This window comes from Lactuca saligna, chromosome 1 (assembly GCF_052625555.1).
Source record: "Lactuca saligna cultivar CGN05327 chromosome 1, ASM5262555v1, whole genome shotgun sequence".
In the NCBI taxonomy this organism is placed as follows: Eukaryota; Viridiplantae; Streptophyta; class Magnoliopsida; order Asterales; family Asteraceae; genus Lactuca; species Lactuca saligna.
Window position 1 is genome coordinate 23,704,380 of NC_136417.1, and position 19,110 is coordinate 23,723,489.

At 33.1% G+C, this 19,110-nt stretch overlaps 1 protein-coding gene across 1 annotated transcript; it reads left to right on the forward strand.

Annotated features, from left to right (window-relative positions):
- Positions 1-15,835: 15,835 nt before the first annotated feature.
- LOC145003665 (protein FAR1-RELATED SEQUENCE 5-like) lies at positions 15,836-18,402 on the forward strand. Its single transcript, XM_078962638.1, has 7 exons — positions 15,836-15,859; positions 15,932-15,967; positions 16,085-16,282; positions 16,393-16,486; positions 16,573-16,729; positions 16,810-17,068; positions 17,809-18,402. Exons 1-7 carry the CDS (start codon positions 15,836-15,838, stop codon positions 18,400-18,402), a joined length of 1,362 nt encoding a protein of 453 aa, XP_078818764.1.
- Positions 18,403-19,110: the final 708 nt, after the last annotated feature.

The following is a 19,110-nucleotide window of genomic DNA, read 5'->3' on the forward strand; positions in this document are numbered from 1 at the left end:
AGCTTCACCGACAGAGCTTTGACCTGGTGGAATGGTTAAGTCAAAACCCTAACCCGGCCAGTGGCTAATGCCATGGGTTGGGAAAGACTTAAGGAACTCATGCTTGCGGAATACTACCCGAGGGGCGAGGTGCAAAAGTTGGAGCACGAACTCTGGAACTTGAAGATGAAGGGTTCCGACATCGCTGCCTACATCGCTAGACTCTGTGATTTGGCTCTCCTCTGTCCGGGAATGGTCACCCCAGAAAGCACGAAAATTAAGAGGTACATATGGGGATTGACGACTCCAACCAAAGGAAATGTCTTGGCTTCTAGACCGACTACATTTGAAAGCACCAAGGATCTGGCACAGACATTGATCAATCATGGAGTCAATCTTGATGAGGTGGCAGTCGCCCCCGAGCCACAAAAGGAGAGTGGTGGGAGGAAGAAGAAGTTCGGAAACAAACGCAAGGGCCAGTCTTCTCAGGAGCCCTCCAAGAAACAACAATTAGTGGCAATTCATGCTGCTACTACTCCTGCTGCTACTCCAACTACTGCTCCAACCACCCAAGCTCCTACCGGTGGTTATTTAGGGAAACTACCTCTGTGCAACAAGTGTACCTTTCATCATCATCACAGACCATGCCATGATTTGAACTGCAACAACTATGGAAGGAAGGGACACACGACCCGATACTACAGGGCACCAATCCAACCAACTAATCCGACTCCTGGAGAGGGGACCAAACAAGATTGCTATGGATGTGGAGAAGTTGGGCACTTCAAAAGAAACTGCCCCAAGGCAGCAACAAGCGGTAATACAAGAAGGGTGCTGGTGATGGGCGGGGAGGGAGCAGTCGTTGATCCTACCGTTGTTACGGGTACGTTCCTCCTTGACAACTCTTATGCATGACTTCTTTTCGATTTTGGTGCGGAGAGGAGTTTTGTTAGTCACGCATTCAAACATCGAATCAAATGTAAATCTCAACCTTTAACCGAAACATTCACTGTCGAGATGGCTAACAGGAAGAAGGAAAGCACTAACGATATATTCATATGTTGTACTCTTACCCTAGACGGTCATTCCTTTCCCATTGACCTTATGCATGTATCCATTAAGACTTTCGATGTCATTATTGGCATGGATTGGTTAAGCTCCAATCATGCTGATATCCTTTGCTTCAAGAAATCCATCCATCTCAATCTTCCCTCTGGTGAAGCTCTCATGATCTACAGTGATAAGCCTAGTTCGAACCTTCGTATCATTTCAAGCCCAAAAATATTTGTGGAAGGAGTGTCATGCGTTTCTAGCTCATGTTTTTGATGAGACACAAAAGGTTAAAGACCCGAGAGCATCCGCAAAGTCTGCAACTTTCCTGATGTCTTCTCCGAAGATCTTCCAGGGATTCCGACCGAGTGCCAAGTTCAGTTTCATATCGACTTAATCCCCGGAGCTACTCTTGTAGCTAAATCTCCCTACCATCTAGCGCGGGCAGAAATGCAAGAGTTATCCAGCCAGCTCAATGAACTGATCAACAAAGGATTCATAAGACCGAGTTCCTCACCCTAGGGAGCCCTGATCTTATTCGTGAAGTAGAAAGATGGATCCTTTCGGATGTGCATTGACTACCGAGAGCTGAAAAAGCTTACCATCAAGAACCGTTATCCCCTACCCATAATCGACGATCTTTTCGACCAACTTCAGGGAGCCAGTTATTTCTCGAAAATAGACCTTAGATCAAGGTACCATCAGTTGCAGGTTCACAAGAATGATGTGCCCTAGACAACATTCTGAACTCGTTATGGACACTATGAGTTTGTCATAATGCCCTTCGGTCTAACCAATGCACCGACAGTATTCATGGACCTGATGAAACGGGTGTGCCGCCCTTTCCTAGAAAAGTTCATGATTGTGTTTATTGACGATATACTTGTCTATTCGCGGAGCGAAGATGATCATAAACAGAACTTGAGACTAGTGCTAGAAACATTAAGGGCGGAGAAGCTATATGCAAAATTCTCAAAGCGATTGGACCCTTCCAAAATCAAAGCGACTGAGAATTGGTTAGCACCAAAGACACCCACAGAAATCCGCCAATTCTTGGGTCTCGTGGGATATTATTTCAGGTTTATCCAAAACTTTTCCAAAATTGCTAAGCCTTTAACCACCCTGACACAAAATGGTGTAACCTTTAGTTGGGGAGAAAAGCAAGACACTACGTTTGAAACAATGAAGCAGGCCCTATGCAGCGCACCTATCTTGTCCCTGCTTGAAGGTATGGAAGACTTCATTGTCTACTGTGATGCATCCAATCAGGGCCTAGGTTGTGTGCTCCTGTAATGAGGAAAGGTTATCTCCTATGCCTCAAGACAGTTGAAAACACACGAAGTTAATTATACGACTCACGATCTAGAGTTAGGAGCAGTAGTCTTCACATTAAAGATCTAGAGACACTACCTCTACGAAACCAAGTGCACCATTTTCACCGACCATAAGAGTGTGAAACATATCTTTGATCAGAAGGAGTTAAACATGAGACAACGAAAATTGGTAGAGCTACTCAGTGACTACGAGTGTGAAATTCTCTACCATCCCGACAAGGCCAATGTGGTAATTGACGCCCTCAACCGAAAGAAATATTCAGTGTGTAAGGTGAAGGCACTAACAATGACTATCCATTCCCATCTGTCCGTGCAAATCAGAGAGGCTTAGCTGGAAGCTTTGAAACCAGAGAACTTGACAGATGAGGCGATGCGAGGAATGGATAAAAACTTGGAGATCAAGGGAGACGGACTTTACCATTTCATGAATCGGATCTGGACCCCAAAGTACGGCGGGTATAGGGAGGTTGTCATGGATGAGGCTCACAAGTCTAGATTCTTTATTCACCCAGGTTCTGATAAAATGTATCTGGATCTCAAACAATACTATTGGTGGCCGAACATGAAAGCAGAAATTGCTACCTTCGTGGATAAGTGCTTGACTTGTGCCAAGGTAAAAGTAGAATATCAAAAGCCCTCAGGTTTACTTCAGCAGCAGGATATACCTGAGTGGAAGTGGAAAATGATCACCATGGATTTTATCACCATGTTACCCAGATCTCCGAGTGCGCACGATGCCATCTGGGTAATTGTCGATCGGTTGACTAAATCCGCCCACTTCTTGCCAATCAAAGAAAAATTCAAGATGGAGAGACTCACGCGGATCTACATCCGAGAAATAGTTTGCCTTCATGGGGTACCTGTATCCATTATCTCCGACCGAGATAGCAGGTTCACCTCGAGATTTTGGCAATCACTGTAGAAGGCTCTTGGAACTAAGTTGGATATGAGCACGACTTATCATTGTCAAACAGATGGATAGAGTGAGAGAACAATTCAGACATTGGAAGATATGTTGAGAGCCTGCATCATCGACATCGGCACGTCATGGGACACTCATCTTCCTTTGGTCGAATTTTCTACAACAACAACTACCATACCAGCATCAAGGCTGCGTTGTTTGAAGCCCTCTAGGTTGCAAATGCAGATCCCCTCTGTGCTGGGCTGAAGTGGGTGACACGCAACTAGTCAAGGGTCAAGTCCTTGACAACACTTTCACTGGTCCTAAAATCATCCGAGAGACAACTGAAAAGATCGTACAAATCTGAGAGCGACTGAAAGCCTCACGAGATAGACAAAAGAGCAACGCTGATAAGAGACGAAAACCCTTGGAATTCCAGGTTGGTGACCGTGTCCTTTTGAAGCTCTCACCATGGAAAGGCATGATACGTTTTGGAAAACGTGGAAAGCTAAACCCAAGGTACATTGGGCCATTCGAGATCCTTGCTAGGATCGGTCCGGTAGCATACAAATTTCAGTTACCCCGAGAACTCAACAACTTCCATCCTGTCTTCCACATGTTGAACCTAAAGAAGTGTCTGTCCGACGAGACACTTGTGATTCCTCTCGACGAGATCGAGCTAGATGAAAGTCTACGTTTCGTGGAAGAACCTATTGAAATCATGGACCGAGAGGTCAAACGCACGAAGCAGAGACGCATCCCGATAGTGAAGGTTCGTTTGAATGCCAAGCGGGGACCTGAATTCACTTGGGAGCGCGAGGATTCAATGAAGCAGAAGTACCCTCATCTCTTTCCAAGTTCGTGATTGTACTTTATTCTTGAATTTCGGGACGAAATTCCCTTTAACGAGGAGATGATGTGACAACTTGAAACTTCTATCTTTTACACTTAGTCAAATTCAATCAATGTTAAACTTGTTTTGTTGACTTATTGTGTTGTTTAAGGGTTCATTTAAATGTTTTAAGCTTGAGTATGACCAAGGTTGAGTTTAGGAATGAGTCATCAAGTCGTATAGTGTCAAAACCATGCCATACACACCCTTAATGGGAGTGTACGGCTGTACACATGGATATGCAGCCGCATACTCACCTCTTGGCCGCACACTCTCTTTTAGGCAGCATACATACCCCTATATAAAGGGTAGCCCCCTTTCCTTTCATTCCCTTAACACCTTGGCAACACAAAAAACCATTTCTCTCAAGCTTCTTCAACCACAAACCCTCCAAAGCTTCAACAACGTGGGTAATTCATCCTCTAACTTGATATCCATGAAAGACCACTCTATCTAAGCCTTAAGTGTGCATTATTCATCATGTTATTCGTGTTTGGAAGTGAGTACGGCTGCACACCCCCTTTAAGGTGGCCGCACACTTTTAAAATACACTCTAAAGTGAGAGTTTGACTTCTATACTCGAGATAGACAAGACCCTAGCCTTGTTGAACCTTGGAATTGACATTTTAGACATCATCATGTGGGGTGTACGACCGCACACACCCTTGTGTGGTAACACACTCCTTGTGTGCGGCAGAACACTCTCGTGTGCGACCACACACACACACCCTAGGACCATCAACCCACTTCTAGGACCATTAACTTGCACTACAATCGAGTATAGACCTAGAACTCTTCATGGATGCAAGTATGGACCTTGAAAACACCATAAAGGCACCTCTCATCATGAGTGTACGACCGCAAACCCCTTGGGTCACACCCACATGGCCGCACACACCTTTAGGGTGGCCATACACTCCCCTTACTTAATTCTATGAGGTTCTTGATGGGTTTTAGACATAAGAACATACTTTGTGCTCATACAAACCCTAATGCTTGGATCTAGGTTTCTCTATTGTACATGCAATTCATCCAAGAGTTTAAACCCTAGATCTAGCATATGATAATCAATATTAACATAACAATGGGTTTACGATATTACCTTGATTGTTATGTAGCAATAACAATCTCAAATCCTCCTTGTAATGACTTTAGAAAGCTTAGAGTCACAAATGTCACTCCTCTAATGGTTCACAAACACCAAGATCAAGAGGATGAACAATAAGAAGAGAAGAGACACCCAAAAACGTGTAGAAACCCTAAGGATCCAGTTCACCACGTTTTTGAGTCTCAAGGGTCCTTTAAATAGTGAGGCTATTAGGGTTATCTAACAAGGAAACCCTAATTTGGATGCTTAGGCCCTAAGCAACCCATGGACTCCCTCCTTAGAGGCCTAGGACGATTTCTAATGGGTTTCCCCATAGAATTCATCCACCCCTCTAATATGGAGTCTATTAGCCCAATATTCAACTATCACACAATTGACAGTTTTAGTCCCTTAAGTTTAATTAATGTCGTTTAGCCACAAACTTAATTCTTATTAATTCTTGACTAGTATTAATTAAACAATATGATTTCTCCTTTAATATATTATTTTCATAATATATTAATAAATCATAATTAATCATTTCTCTCCATAATTCATCCTATTAAGTTGCTTTGGTGAAGGCAACCCAAAAGGACCATGCACCATCGGGTCAAGTACATACCAAAATAGTTATGGAATTAGACACTAATCCAACAGTGTCCCACTTGGATAAGTCTAATAACTATTCTGCGTATGACTTCAGATCCTGATATGCAATCGTAGCTTTCCAAAGCCGCTGTCAACTCTGATCTTATCAGATACGCGTGTCTTTTAGATAAGGGATCATATATTCCTCCATTCTAGATATCGTATAGATATAAGACATGAATTCTAATCATTCTCCCTATACTATTTCCCGAATTCCGATTTATGATGAGTGGCAACAGACTACAATTGATCACATCAAATTAGTCCTGGCTCGGCAAAGCGCTTAGGTGCCATCACTAAATCATCGAGGGGCCCAAAGATATCGCTTTTATCCTATTTTGGATAAAAGGAACAGATAAACTTTGACTCAATGCTCGCTTGCACTCACTTACCGAATTACACACAACAATATGTTTTATAACAACAAGTTACTGGTGCGTTTACATATTATCAATGAGTAACCGACTTGCAAGATACAACTCACACATCTCGGTTTCAAGAATATAAGATATTATCGTCTCACCAATCACTCGTGATACAATTTGTGAAGTGATCTAAGTGAGCGTGGGTTTAATCCAATGCTCAAACTCATATTCATAAGCACTCATGAACGTTGTAGTAAACAATTGCTTATGTCTAATACACTTTAGACAATCCACACACCAATTCACGACAATCTTCATTCATACCTACTTCCAACATATGAACGACTGTGGTCCGTTCGAATAATTTGATTGTTCTGAATCAATCTAATTATTTAGGAAGTCAAAACATGCAAAGTGAAATACAAGAATAATACTAATCCCATATGGCCCCAAACTTTTAAGTATAAATAAAACACCTTTTATCTATCACCATATTGATTACTCATTATTTTTTGTTTCGGGTAATCAACTTCTTACTCGAATCATTACTACACTTGTCCCATGAACATAGTGTTTACCTACGGTTCTTACTTTGTGAAATAGATCAAATGAATACATTTCCAATCATACTCATTTCACAACTCCTAATCCTTTTTCACAAGTGAAAGAATACCAAATTCTTACCACTTATAGAATATGCTAGATTCTAACATTTTATGCAATGATCCTTTCATAATGTCATAGTACAAAAGTCACAATGACTATTGCCAATGAAATTACAAAGTCCTCTATCTGAGATTGTTACAATACAATTCCATAGACGTGATGTCTCGCACTCAAAGTACATTCCTTGAACATCCTTTTGCATAAAATTTTCTAATCTAGACATAGACTCTCAATATCTAATTCCTAATATGGAACCATTTCCATATTTTCCATATGACAACTCATTCTTAATAGAATCTTATCTATTCATAATAATGTCGATATGGTCCATCCAATACTATACTTCCAACTACTCACAAGTGACCAATCCTCGGCGAACTTTGGATCGTCCTTTGATAGTTGTTTAATTATCTTAGTCAAAACCGATTCTTGTCCTTTTTCCTTCTAAATGCGCTAGAAATTTGGAAAATTATAGCATCTGTAATCGATCCTTTACTCGAAGCGTATGGGATACAATGCATAATGTCTTACATAAAGATACGATACTTTATCAATCTTTTGCCATAATATTTTATGTGTCACATTTTCATAATTTGAACTATGAAGAGGGATACCGTAATCATAATCAAAATTTAAGAACACACTATGTATCCTTTGACTAAATTTATTAAAATTTCTCAATCTAAGCTTTATATTTTGAAACAAAGTACAATATTCTCTCCCTTAATTATAGCAAAACAACTATTCAACCCTTGCGACTTTGCAAAGTATAACTCTTGTTTTCTATAATTAATATTGCTAATTTGCAATACTTGTCTTAATAATCATACAAGCACAACATTTATGCTCCCACTATCATGATGATTATTATCATATAAGCACAACACTTAGGCTCCCACTAGCTTTGACATGTATTTAGAAAACAGCTTAACTTCCAGAAAACAATACCTATTGAATTTATTAAGTTCATATTTCTAATACTTAATGCTTTGATAATATTTTATCTAAGCTTCTTAATCTTATACACCTTTGCCTAAGATAGCTCATATGTGTGTCTTAAACAATTCAGACTAATTGCCAAATCCCACAATTCGAATTATGGAAAGGGATACCGTAACCCTAATCAAATTTGAGAATACAATTTTCACAATCGCTATCTTCTTAAAATCTCTCTTGGTGAAAGCATTTCCTCATAGTCATCTTCATGAAGGAGGGAATCTTATGACACTTAGATGTTAATGGTGTATGTGTTCCTATCCATGCGAATTTGTCCAAAATCAGAGTTTGTGACAAATCCAAACTCTTATGGACCGAACTTTCTTAATCTTGATTTCTTGCCTTATGGTAACACGAGTGCCCAACATGTCTTCCAATTAGTTAAGCAACTCACCCTTTTCTTATCAATGTACTTTTCATTGATCAAGGTCCTTGCCTTTTATGCATGCAAATGAGAACTCATAGAACTCACATGCATACTTAACTCAACTGGAATCGCACAGAAACAAGATAGTGTCAACACGATAGGTTGTAAACCTCAAGTCGTGTGCTAGTGATGATTGATAAAGTTTATTCTTGATTAGTTCTTGAAACTTTTCAAGACCATTAAGACTCCCACTAACTCCTTGACATATAAGATTCTCTTGTCAACAAACATTTCTCGACAAACAAATATTCAAGAGTTAGTGTAGTTTTTATCAAGACACTTCACAAAATTTGTCATAGTTGGTCTTTCTCCAAGACATCACAACTTTCCAATTCCAAATGTGCAAGAATAAAAAAAAACTTTTCCAAATTCAACATTTGATGAATGTTACAAACCTTCTTTAGACTTGTCACTCAATGTCACAATCTTAACTCTAAGACTTGTTTTGGAATGAAGTATGATTGACTTCTTGATTTAACCATTTCTTCAATTCTTGATTCCTCTTCTCAGACATACAATTGTACTAAGACTTACTTAGAGGATTAATTGAGGCATGGTTCTTAATCATTAAGACCTATCATAAAAACATATATATATATATATATATATATATATATATATATATATATATATATATATATATATATATATATATATATATATTAACGTTTGGTATTTTATTATGAATTTAAATCCATTTTCCATAAAGTATATTTTTTACTATGATATATTTTATCATTTTAAATTTATAATTTTAAAGACCGATTAATTTAAAAAATTTTAACTCGTTTCTAGAAACATCTATTTAACCACCTTACGTCAATTGTTATATATAATAAATTAACATCTTATGTCACGTCTTAAAATATGTCATAACTCGCTTATAACTTGCCAATGATTTTTACGCCCTACTACTTATAACAATAAAACACCACAAGTTATCAATTATTTTTAGTAAATTGTTAATTATTTTTACGCTCTACAACTTATAACAATAAACCACCACAACTTATAATAATTATTTTTAGTAACCTGCCGAGTAAGAACTGATTTATGAACTATTATTATAGTCAAATGTTGATAAGTTTCTATTATAATGTATTAGTAACTTGTCAATTATTTTTAAGCCCTACAACTGTTATAACCCCGGCCGAGGCGGCGGATATAAGGTTTGATTTGAAAATCAAATATAAATGTAAGGATATTTAATGAAAATAATATATTTTATTATTTTCAAAATTCATATTGGTCGACCAATTTATAACTTTATTAAAATTTCAATTATCGTATTAATACGTGTGCCGATAAAATGTATTAATATGTGTGCCAATCATTTTATCGATAAAATGTAATATTACAATTTTATACATTCGATTTATGTTGTAGTTTTATAACAGACCCTAGATTTCATCAATTTAAATCTTAAACCCTTAAAACTTTATTAATTTTGAAAACTAACAATAGAAACATATTATTTATTCATAAAAGTTGTATAATTAAAATGATCTCATGAATACATTTACAAGAAGAGTAATAATGAATATTATTAAATATAAATAGAAAAAAATTAATTTGTTAAATAAAAAATATAAACTATGAAACACTAACAAAAATAGAAGGGATAAAAATTAAAATTTGTTTACAATTTCTTTATATATATATATATATATATATATATATATAGGATTGGTATTTCTTATATGGTAAACTGAAAGCGACTTGTTGAAAGTAACTTTTCTTAAAAGAAAACATACGATATTTGTTATAAATATAGATTTTATTAAATGATAAGTTAGGTAGAATGGATGAGTGACACATATTATGAGGTATTTGTACTTAACCTTTATTATTATTATTATTATTATTATTATTATTATTATTATTATTATTATTATTATTATTATTATTATTATTGTTGTTGTTGTTGTTGTTGTAACTAGTTCGTTATGGAACTTGCTATGGAACTCAAATTGTAACGAATATATGCCCTATAAACTATCATAGCAAAATTGCTATGAAATTATAATTTCGTAGCTAAACAGTTTGCTACAAGAAATAAAACTACAGAGTCTAATTGAAAATTTATGTAGCAAATTCCATAGTTATTTGGCTTTAGCTATGAAATTTCATGTTTTTGCTATGGAATTTTTCCGTATCTAAATTGTTTATAAATAATTAAATATATAGGATTATTGACTCGGTTTCCTTGTAAAACACAAGTATGAGGAAAAAATTTAACTTGGTTGTGCTTTTATGCAATTCCTTAAAAAGATAAATTTTGAAAGATAAATAAAAATATGAGGACAAAATTTGAAAACATAATTGGAACATATTAAGTAAAAGGTTTAAAACAAAATTTTGAAAAACAAAAGGTAAATTTTGAAAGACAAATAAAAGTATGAGGACAACATTTGAAAGTTAAAATAACATTATATATATATATATATATATATATATATATATATATATATATATATATATATATATATATATATATATATATATATTAATATAATCAATTATTCTATCTCAATTATTGTATTAATACGTGTGCCAATCATTCTATCGATAAAATGTAATATTACAATTTTCTATCCTCAGTTTACGTTGTAGTTTTAAAAAAGACTCTAGATTTTATCAATTTAAATCTTAAACCCTTAAACTTTATTAATTTTGAAAATTAACAAATAGAAACATATTATTTATTCATAAAAGTTGTATAATTAAAATGATCTCATTAATACATTTATAAGAAGAGTAATAATGAATATTATTAAATATTAATGGAAAAAAATTAATTTGTTAAATAAGAAATATAAATTATGAAACATTAACAAAAATAGAAGGCATAAAAATGAAAATTTGGTTACAATTTCTTTCTATATATAGATTTTACTTAAAAGCAAACATACGATACTTGTTATAAACTAAAGTTGTAAAGTATAAGGTTTAATCTAAAAATCACTATAAAAGGCATTTACTATAAATTTGAAAAGTAACATCTTTATGAATGCTCATATATATATATATATATATATATATATATATATATATATATATATATATATATATATATATATATATATATATATATATATATATATAAATTAAAGTCGTAAAGTATAAGGTTTAATGTAAAAATCAGTATAAATACAATGGTTTGAAAAGTAACACCTTCGTGAAATGATTGAAAGAGCAGATTTCCTGGTTTGCCACGGTAGATTTCCATGGATAAAAATGATCCCATTGAAAGTTTTGAGATTCGTTTGGCATGCTAAACAAAACAAGATAGCTACAGCTGAAGCCCTCCGGAATAGGGGTATTGTAATGGACTCGTCTTTGTGTGGAGTGTGTCGTGAATCTGAGGAGACAGGAGATCATCTCCTGGTCTCATGTACTATAGCTAAGGATACTTTGAACTCGATCTTCAACTGGTGCAATGTTCAGGTGTCTGGGATCCATTCGGTAAGCAACATGATTGACTTTGCCTTCAAATGGGGGAATTGCCCCAATAAAAGGAAAACGTTGATCACGATATTGTTTGGTGCATTGTGGTGTCTATGGAGGACCAGAAATAATACAATTTTCAACAAAGTTATTTGGCAACCGGCGAGAATTGTTTCAAATATACAGTCCCAAACATTTAATTGGGTAAAATATCGTGGTGACAGGAAAAAGTTAGAATGAAGTTTGTGGATTAAAAAACCCGTTCAATTGTAATTGAACAAATGTAACAATTTCACCTCACTAGCTACTTGCTGGTAGGGTTTGAGTATTTAATAAAATATACTTTCGTCGGTTCAATATATATATATATATATATATATATATATATATATATATATATATATATATATATATATATATATATTAAAGTCTTAGAAAATAAAAGATTTGATTTAAAAATCAATATAAATATAAGGATGTTTAAGGTAAAATGAAAAATGACATTAATAATTTTGAATAAATATTTTTTTTATTAAAAAAATCAATTTACTATGTTAAAATTGATAAGTGACATCTATCATTTCAATCTAATCTTGGTGCATTTGGATTTAGATTTGTGTAATTAGAATCACCCATAAAATATGTTCCTATTTTTATGATGGAATGCAATAAAAATTGTTATTATAATTATAAAAAAATATATTTTTTATATTGACATGAGAAGTTAATATGCTACTATTTTTTATTGATATATTCCAATAAAAATGGCTTGAGAAAATATAACATTAAGTGGAAATCAAGACATAAATACCACCAAAAAAAAGCTTCCTATTATGAGTCGTCTCCACCCTTCAATTTCTTCATCATTAAATTGTATCAACTAAAAATAAAGATTGGAATTAAATTGCAGATATGGACATTTCATCCAAAGCGGACATTCTTGTGAACCGAATACTCTTCGAATCAACTTAACGCTACATAAAAAAAGAAAAAAGGTTAGAGGGACCAATTAATACCTACAAGTCACCCACGAGCGAAAGTTCATCGATTTTAGAAGTTCACCAATATAACATTTATGGGTATTTGTGAATGTTTATTAGTTTATTTATTTATTATTCTAAGTAGGGTTGGCAAAATTATACCATGGAAAACAAACATGTTACCAACCGAACCAAGAAACTTGATAACCAATATATTTGGTAACCAACATGTTTGGTTGGTAGTACCGTACCAATTTATCAATGTTGGTACGATAATGGTACAAAAATTGAAATATTATGGTAATATTGTACCAACCAATTCATTTGATATATATATATATATATATATATATATATATATATATATATATATATATATATATATATATATATATGGGAAAAGGGAATATACATTACAGCCCTACCTAAGCTTAGGTACTAAACCTCTTGAAAATACATTGTTTTACTATCTAAAGATTACGGTTAATAGATTCACGGTTAATACTTAAAGATGTAAATTCAAGATCGAAAAAACAGGTTTTAGGGTTTAGGGTTTAGGATTTTGGTTTAGGGTTTAGGGTTTAGGGTTAGGGTTAAGGGTTTAGGGTTTAGGGTTGAGGGTTTAGGGTTTAGATTTAGGGTTTAGGGTTTAATAATGTTCACTTGGGTAAGTAATAAACGATAATTGAGGAAAGAAAACAAAGATGGTAAAACAAGAATGAAAGAAAGAAATGTAATGGAGGATGATATATTTACCAAGTGAAACCAGGATATATTTAACATGTTAAAACGACATATTTTAGAAGTTTAGTACCTAAGCTTAGGTGGTGCTGTAATGTATATTCCCTATCCCCTATATATATATATATATATATATATATATATATATATATATATATATATATATCGTATACGTTTCAATCCATTGCGGATTTATAGTTCATTATATTCAGAGCAGTTTTCTTTATTTTGATAGTTTGTTAATGGAGGTATGTTGTTCATGGATTTTTTTTGTTATATTTTTGAAGTATCGTTTATCATGTGCATATAAAATTTTGTATATTCATAGTTAAGAATAATCATTTATATGATTAATCTCATATTTGTTCTTTACGATATTCTAGTGATGAAATTCATGTTTTCAATTTTTTTGTTTTGTTTTTCAGAACAAAGATTATATTGATAACAATAAGGACTTTTCTGATAACAATGATCGGAATGTTAATCAATGCCAAATGCATCAAGATCGAAAGAAAATAAGAAGATGTGTGATTTGTTTGGTGTTGGTCATGATAGGAGGAATTGTCTTCAAGCAAGGGTCAACAGATAGTAGATTTTTACTTCGTCAACATATTTTAGGATATGAATAATGTTTTCAATTTAGTCTTATCAGATTTTATGGAGTTTTATTTCAGTATAATAATGATATGGATTCATGAATTATAGGGGGTTATCCTTGTAAGTTTATGTTTTCATTTAATTAATATTAATAATTCTCATTTTGAGTTTGATTAAAATTCCATACATTTTCTTATTTATCATATGAATACAAAGTTGTTGTTGTAATGTATTTTTGTTCTAATGTTTCTGGATATAACAGTTCTTCGTAAATTGTGATGTACTTAATGTCATATGTACACATTCTGTAGAGAACAAACAAAAACACAATTCGTACAAAACATAATTTTTATTATTCGTACAGAATAAACAAAAACACAATTTTTTTTTATCCACAATTCTGTAAGAATGTGCAATACAAAACATAATTTTTATTATCCGTACAGAACAAACAAAAATACAATTCTTTTTATCCAAAGTAGTATAATGTAACTGTTGATTACAATATACATTAAAAAAAAACACAGTGCTTATTATTCGTACAAAACAAGTGTTTCTAATTTCCTGTTACATTTTGATTAGTCAACGATTATGTTAGAATTCTTTGGATGAAATTCTACAAGAATGCTAATTTGTATTACAATATACAAATCAAACAGGAGCAAAATAAATTTGTTGTTATTATTATCACATATAGTTTTACAGAATAAGATTGTTGTATCATGATATCGTGGTATATGTATGTCTATGTTAAGTTGTACGAGAATATACAAAACAAATGTGTGAAAAATATTTTTATTGTAGATCTTGTTTGTGTTTTTCTCACAGAATAACACGCTTGTGATATTAATTGATTATTTCATATACGCGTTTATGTCATAACAAACCAGAAATAATTTGTAAATTCAATTAATTTTTTTTTAAATTATGCAAAATTAATTTTTTTAAAATTTAATTTAAAACGTAGGATGTGTTGAAGTCATATATACACAATTTATTATACTTGGAAGTTGAATATGTCAAATATTTACAATATCATGATGAATAAAACGATTTTGTGTTGATTATTATCCTTACAATCTTTCTAAAAATAAAAAAAAACCAAATATTTGATAACAATGAATACAAATATCACGTATTTTTAGTTACATATCAATTACACGGTTTCTCCTTTTTTAATATATACCGAATTGGCTCAAACTTTGTAATATTGCATTTATTTTGCTTTCTCATATCAACTGGTGTTCAGTCGTGTTGTTACCTATCTTATGGATAATACAGTATGAGCTGGTGCCGATCATATTCATGATATACATGAATTTCCTAAGGAGTATGAAAATTTCGGGTTATGGGATCATGACTCTCTACATAATGTCGAATTTCAAATATCTGAGAGTGGCCATCTAAATTTAGGTGAATTTACTTTATAAGTTTTTAATATGTGTTATTTTGTATAATAATAATGTTGAAAATGTCTATTGTTTTTTGTGTTTTGCCGTAACTTGCACTTGCAAAGATGAGGATCTATTAGAACACATTCAAGATCACATGTATGACAATTCCGAATATCATTTCGGTGAATCTAGTAATCATAACCCAAGTGATGTATTTTAAGTATTTTTTCGTTTTTAAATATATTTACGTATCCATTACACATACTATTATTAAAAGATGTAGAAAATGAATTCGAGTTCAATGATAATGAGGCAAATTATACTATAGACGATGATACCATTGAATTTCAGAAAGGTTAGTATATGATAATTTTTTTAATAAACTAGATTAATTCTTTGAAACTTTTTTAAATTTTCTTTTATGCAGAACAATCTCATGTTACACATGATTATGTCTCTCCTGGTGAATCATCGTATTGGATTCCTGTTGTTTTAGACAACATCAAACCTAAAATCAATTAAATTTTTGATTCATATACAATAGCATTATCAATTTATTGCAATTATGCATCATTAGCAGGTTTTGATGTCAGGGTTGGACCATTTAGAACAACCGAATCTGGCATTACCACACAACGACATTTGCTATGCAATCAGGAAGGTAAACCAACAACCGCTAAAGTGGATACTTTGGACCCTCAACATAATAAGATTCAGAGAAGGAAAGACTCATTTAGGTGTGAATGCAAAGCGAAAAATGTTGTTATTCTACTACATGGTACTAATAAATATAATGTTGTTGAATTTGTTGAACAACATAATCATATGTTGTTTGGTAAGGAAAATATGTTTTTATCTCGTACAAAGAGGAAACTTGATTATTCACAGGAGATGTTTATTCATAACTTGTCAAAGCAAAATATTGGTGCCTCAAGAGCACATAGATTGTATTCTGGACTTCAAGGTGGTTCTGACATTCGAGGTGGGTTGGTTTCTGATTTCAAGAACAGTACGAGAAATCTCAATTCTTACATAGGTGCCAGGGATGTAAAATTGCTTGTATTGAAGATGCTGGAGAGGAAAAAAATATCCCAAGTTTTTCTTTCGATTTTAGAGTTGTTGAGAAAAAAATGAATTCGATTTTTTGGGCTGACGAAACTGCAAAGTACAACTACAATGCTTTTAGAGACGTTGTTTCTCTGGATGCGACATTCAGCATGAATAAGTATTATTAAATTTTGCAATCTTTTCACATAATTTTTCTTGATTCCAATAACGCTTACCAAGTTTTATATTTTTAAATAGATATGATATGGTTTTCGTACCTTTCACTGGGATAAATAATCATAAGAAATGTGTGACTTTTGGCGCTGAACTTTTGAGTAGAGAAGATGCTAGTTCTTACTCCTGGCTGCTTAGAGCATTTTTGAATTCATTCAAAAAACAACCTACACTTGTTCTTATAGATCAAGATCCAACTTTAAACAAGTCTGTTAATGAAGTATTTCCAATGTCAGCACATAGGTTTTGTATGTGGCATATTACAAAAAAACTTCCAAACAAGGTCAATATTTTTTTTATATTCAACCCAAACTCACTCTGTTTACCTTGTTAGCACATATTATTCAATTAGAAATAAAATATTTCAGAACAGAATGCTCTTTAAAATTCTTAAAGAATGTATATTAAAATCTAGCAAAAGTCGGTAATGAATTGTAGTTGTGGCATAGATTTTGTTCTGAAATATTTTATTTATAATTGAATAATATGTGCTAACAAGGTAAACATAGTGAGTTTGAGTTGAATATAAAAAAAATATTGACCTTGTTTGGAAGTTTTTTTGTAATATGCGACATACAAAACCTATGTGCTGACATAGGTTTCTATGTCAACACATAGGTTTTGTATGTGGCATATTAAAAAAAACTTCCAAACAAGGTCAACATTTTTTTATATTCAACCCAAACTCACTATGTTTACCTTGTTAGCACATATTATTCAATTAGAAATAAAATATTTCAGAACAAAATCTATTCCCAACTACAATTCATTACCGGCTTTTGCTAGATTTTTAGATACATTCTTTAAGAATTTTAAAGAACATTCTGTTGGAATTCATAGTTTACACCATTCACACCCTATTCACACCCTGCATTCCTTGTGCAACACAATTATTTATTTTATATTAACATATATATATATATATATATATATATATATATATATATATTTCAAATAACATCGCAACTAGCCACAAACTCAGCCTTTTGAAAGCGTTTCCACTCTATAATTTGGAATTCTAAGCTGGAACCACATGATTTTGAAAAGGAATGGAAATCTTGTTTAAATGAGTTTAACATTTCAAATAACAAGTGGTTGCAAGAGATGTATGGGTTGCGTAGACGTTGGGTACCTGTATTTTTCAGGGACATACCGATGTCTGGTCTTATGAGAACTACATCATTATCGGAAGGCCAAAATTGGTCGTTTCAGAACAATGCCCTTACTAGTTCTTATCTTTTAATGTTTATGATGACATTTGACGGTGTTAGGGAACGGCAAAGACGTAATCAAGTTGTCAACGACTTTAACACCGCTACAACACTTCCTAGATTCATCACATCTAGTCCAACTGAAGCACATGCTTCAAAGGTTTACACTCGTAAATTTTTTTATCAGGTGCAGAAAGAGATATCAGATTCTGATAACACTTGTTTCCAAATGAGTGTTACTTCTAATAATTGTGTTGACACTATTATTGTTTTGGAGAAGCAAAAGAACATAACAATAAGGCAACCATCAAGTCCTGTTGTTGATGACAAACTTGAGGAATACCATTATGATCGTCTTACAGAGGATACCCAATACATCGTACATTATTACTTTAACAATGCGTAATTTTTTTTTAATCACACAACAATACTTTATTACCGAAACTCATATTTTTTCATACATATTCCAGGTTACACACTCAACAACAGATGGTTCATACAAATGTACCTGCATGCATTTTGAACATGTCGGTATTTTGTGTAGGGACATATTTTGTGTTTTTAAGTTCTATAGTATTGAACAGATTCCTGAAGAATACATTATGAAACGGTGGCGTCGGGATGTTGTTCCAACAGAATTGCTTAAAAGGCGTTTTTCTAATTCTTTACTAGACTCTAACTCTGACATGACGACTATTGAAATTTTTTCAAACGTAGAGCGTTGTGTTTCATTTTTAAGCCATGATGCATCGAAGTCAAAGTCATACCTTGAAGAGTTGAATAAGCTGAAAAAATTTTTGTAGATGATTGTCCAGCCCCTGAGATGCCATCAAGAGAAACATTCTACAACCATATTATAGGCGTAGAATTAACTAATGATGCTCCCGATATTGACAACCCATCAGATATTCGTAATAAAGTTGGTTCGATGCCTGAGCGAAAGTGTGTTTTATGTAAACAGATGACTAACCATGATAAATGAAACTGTCCTCTTAAAAAACGTGTCTAAGTAGTATGCTTTATATGTAGTTTTTCTTTTAATATTATATTACATTAATACTTTTTTGTTTCATCTTTATTTATTTTACTGCGTACAAATTTCATCGTATTTGAT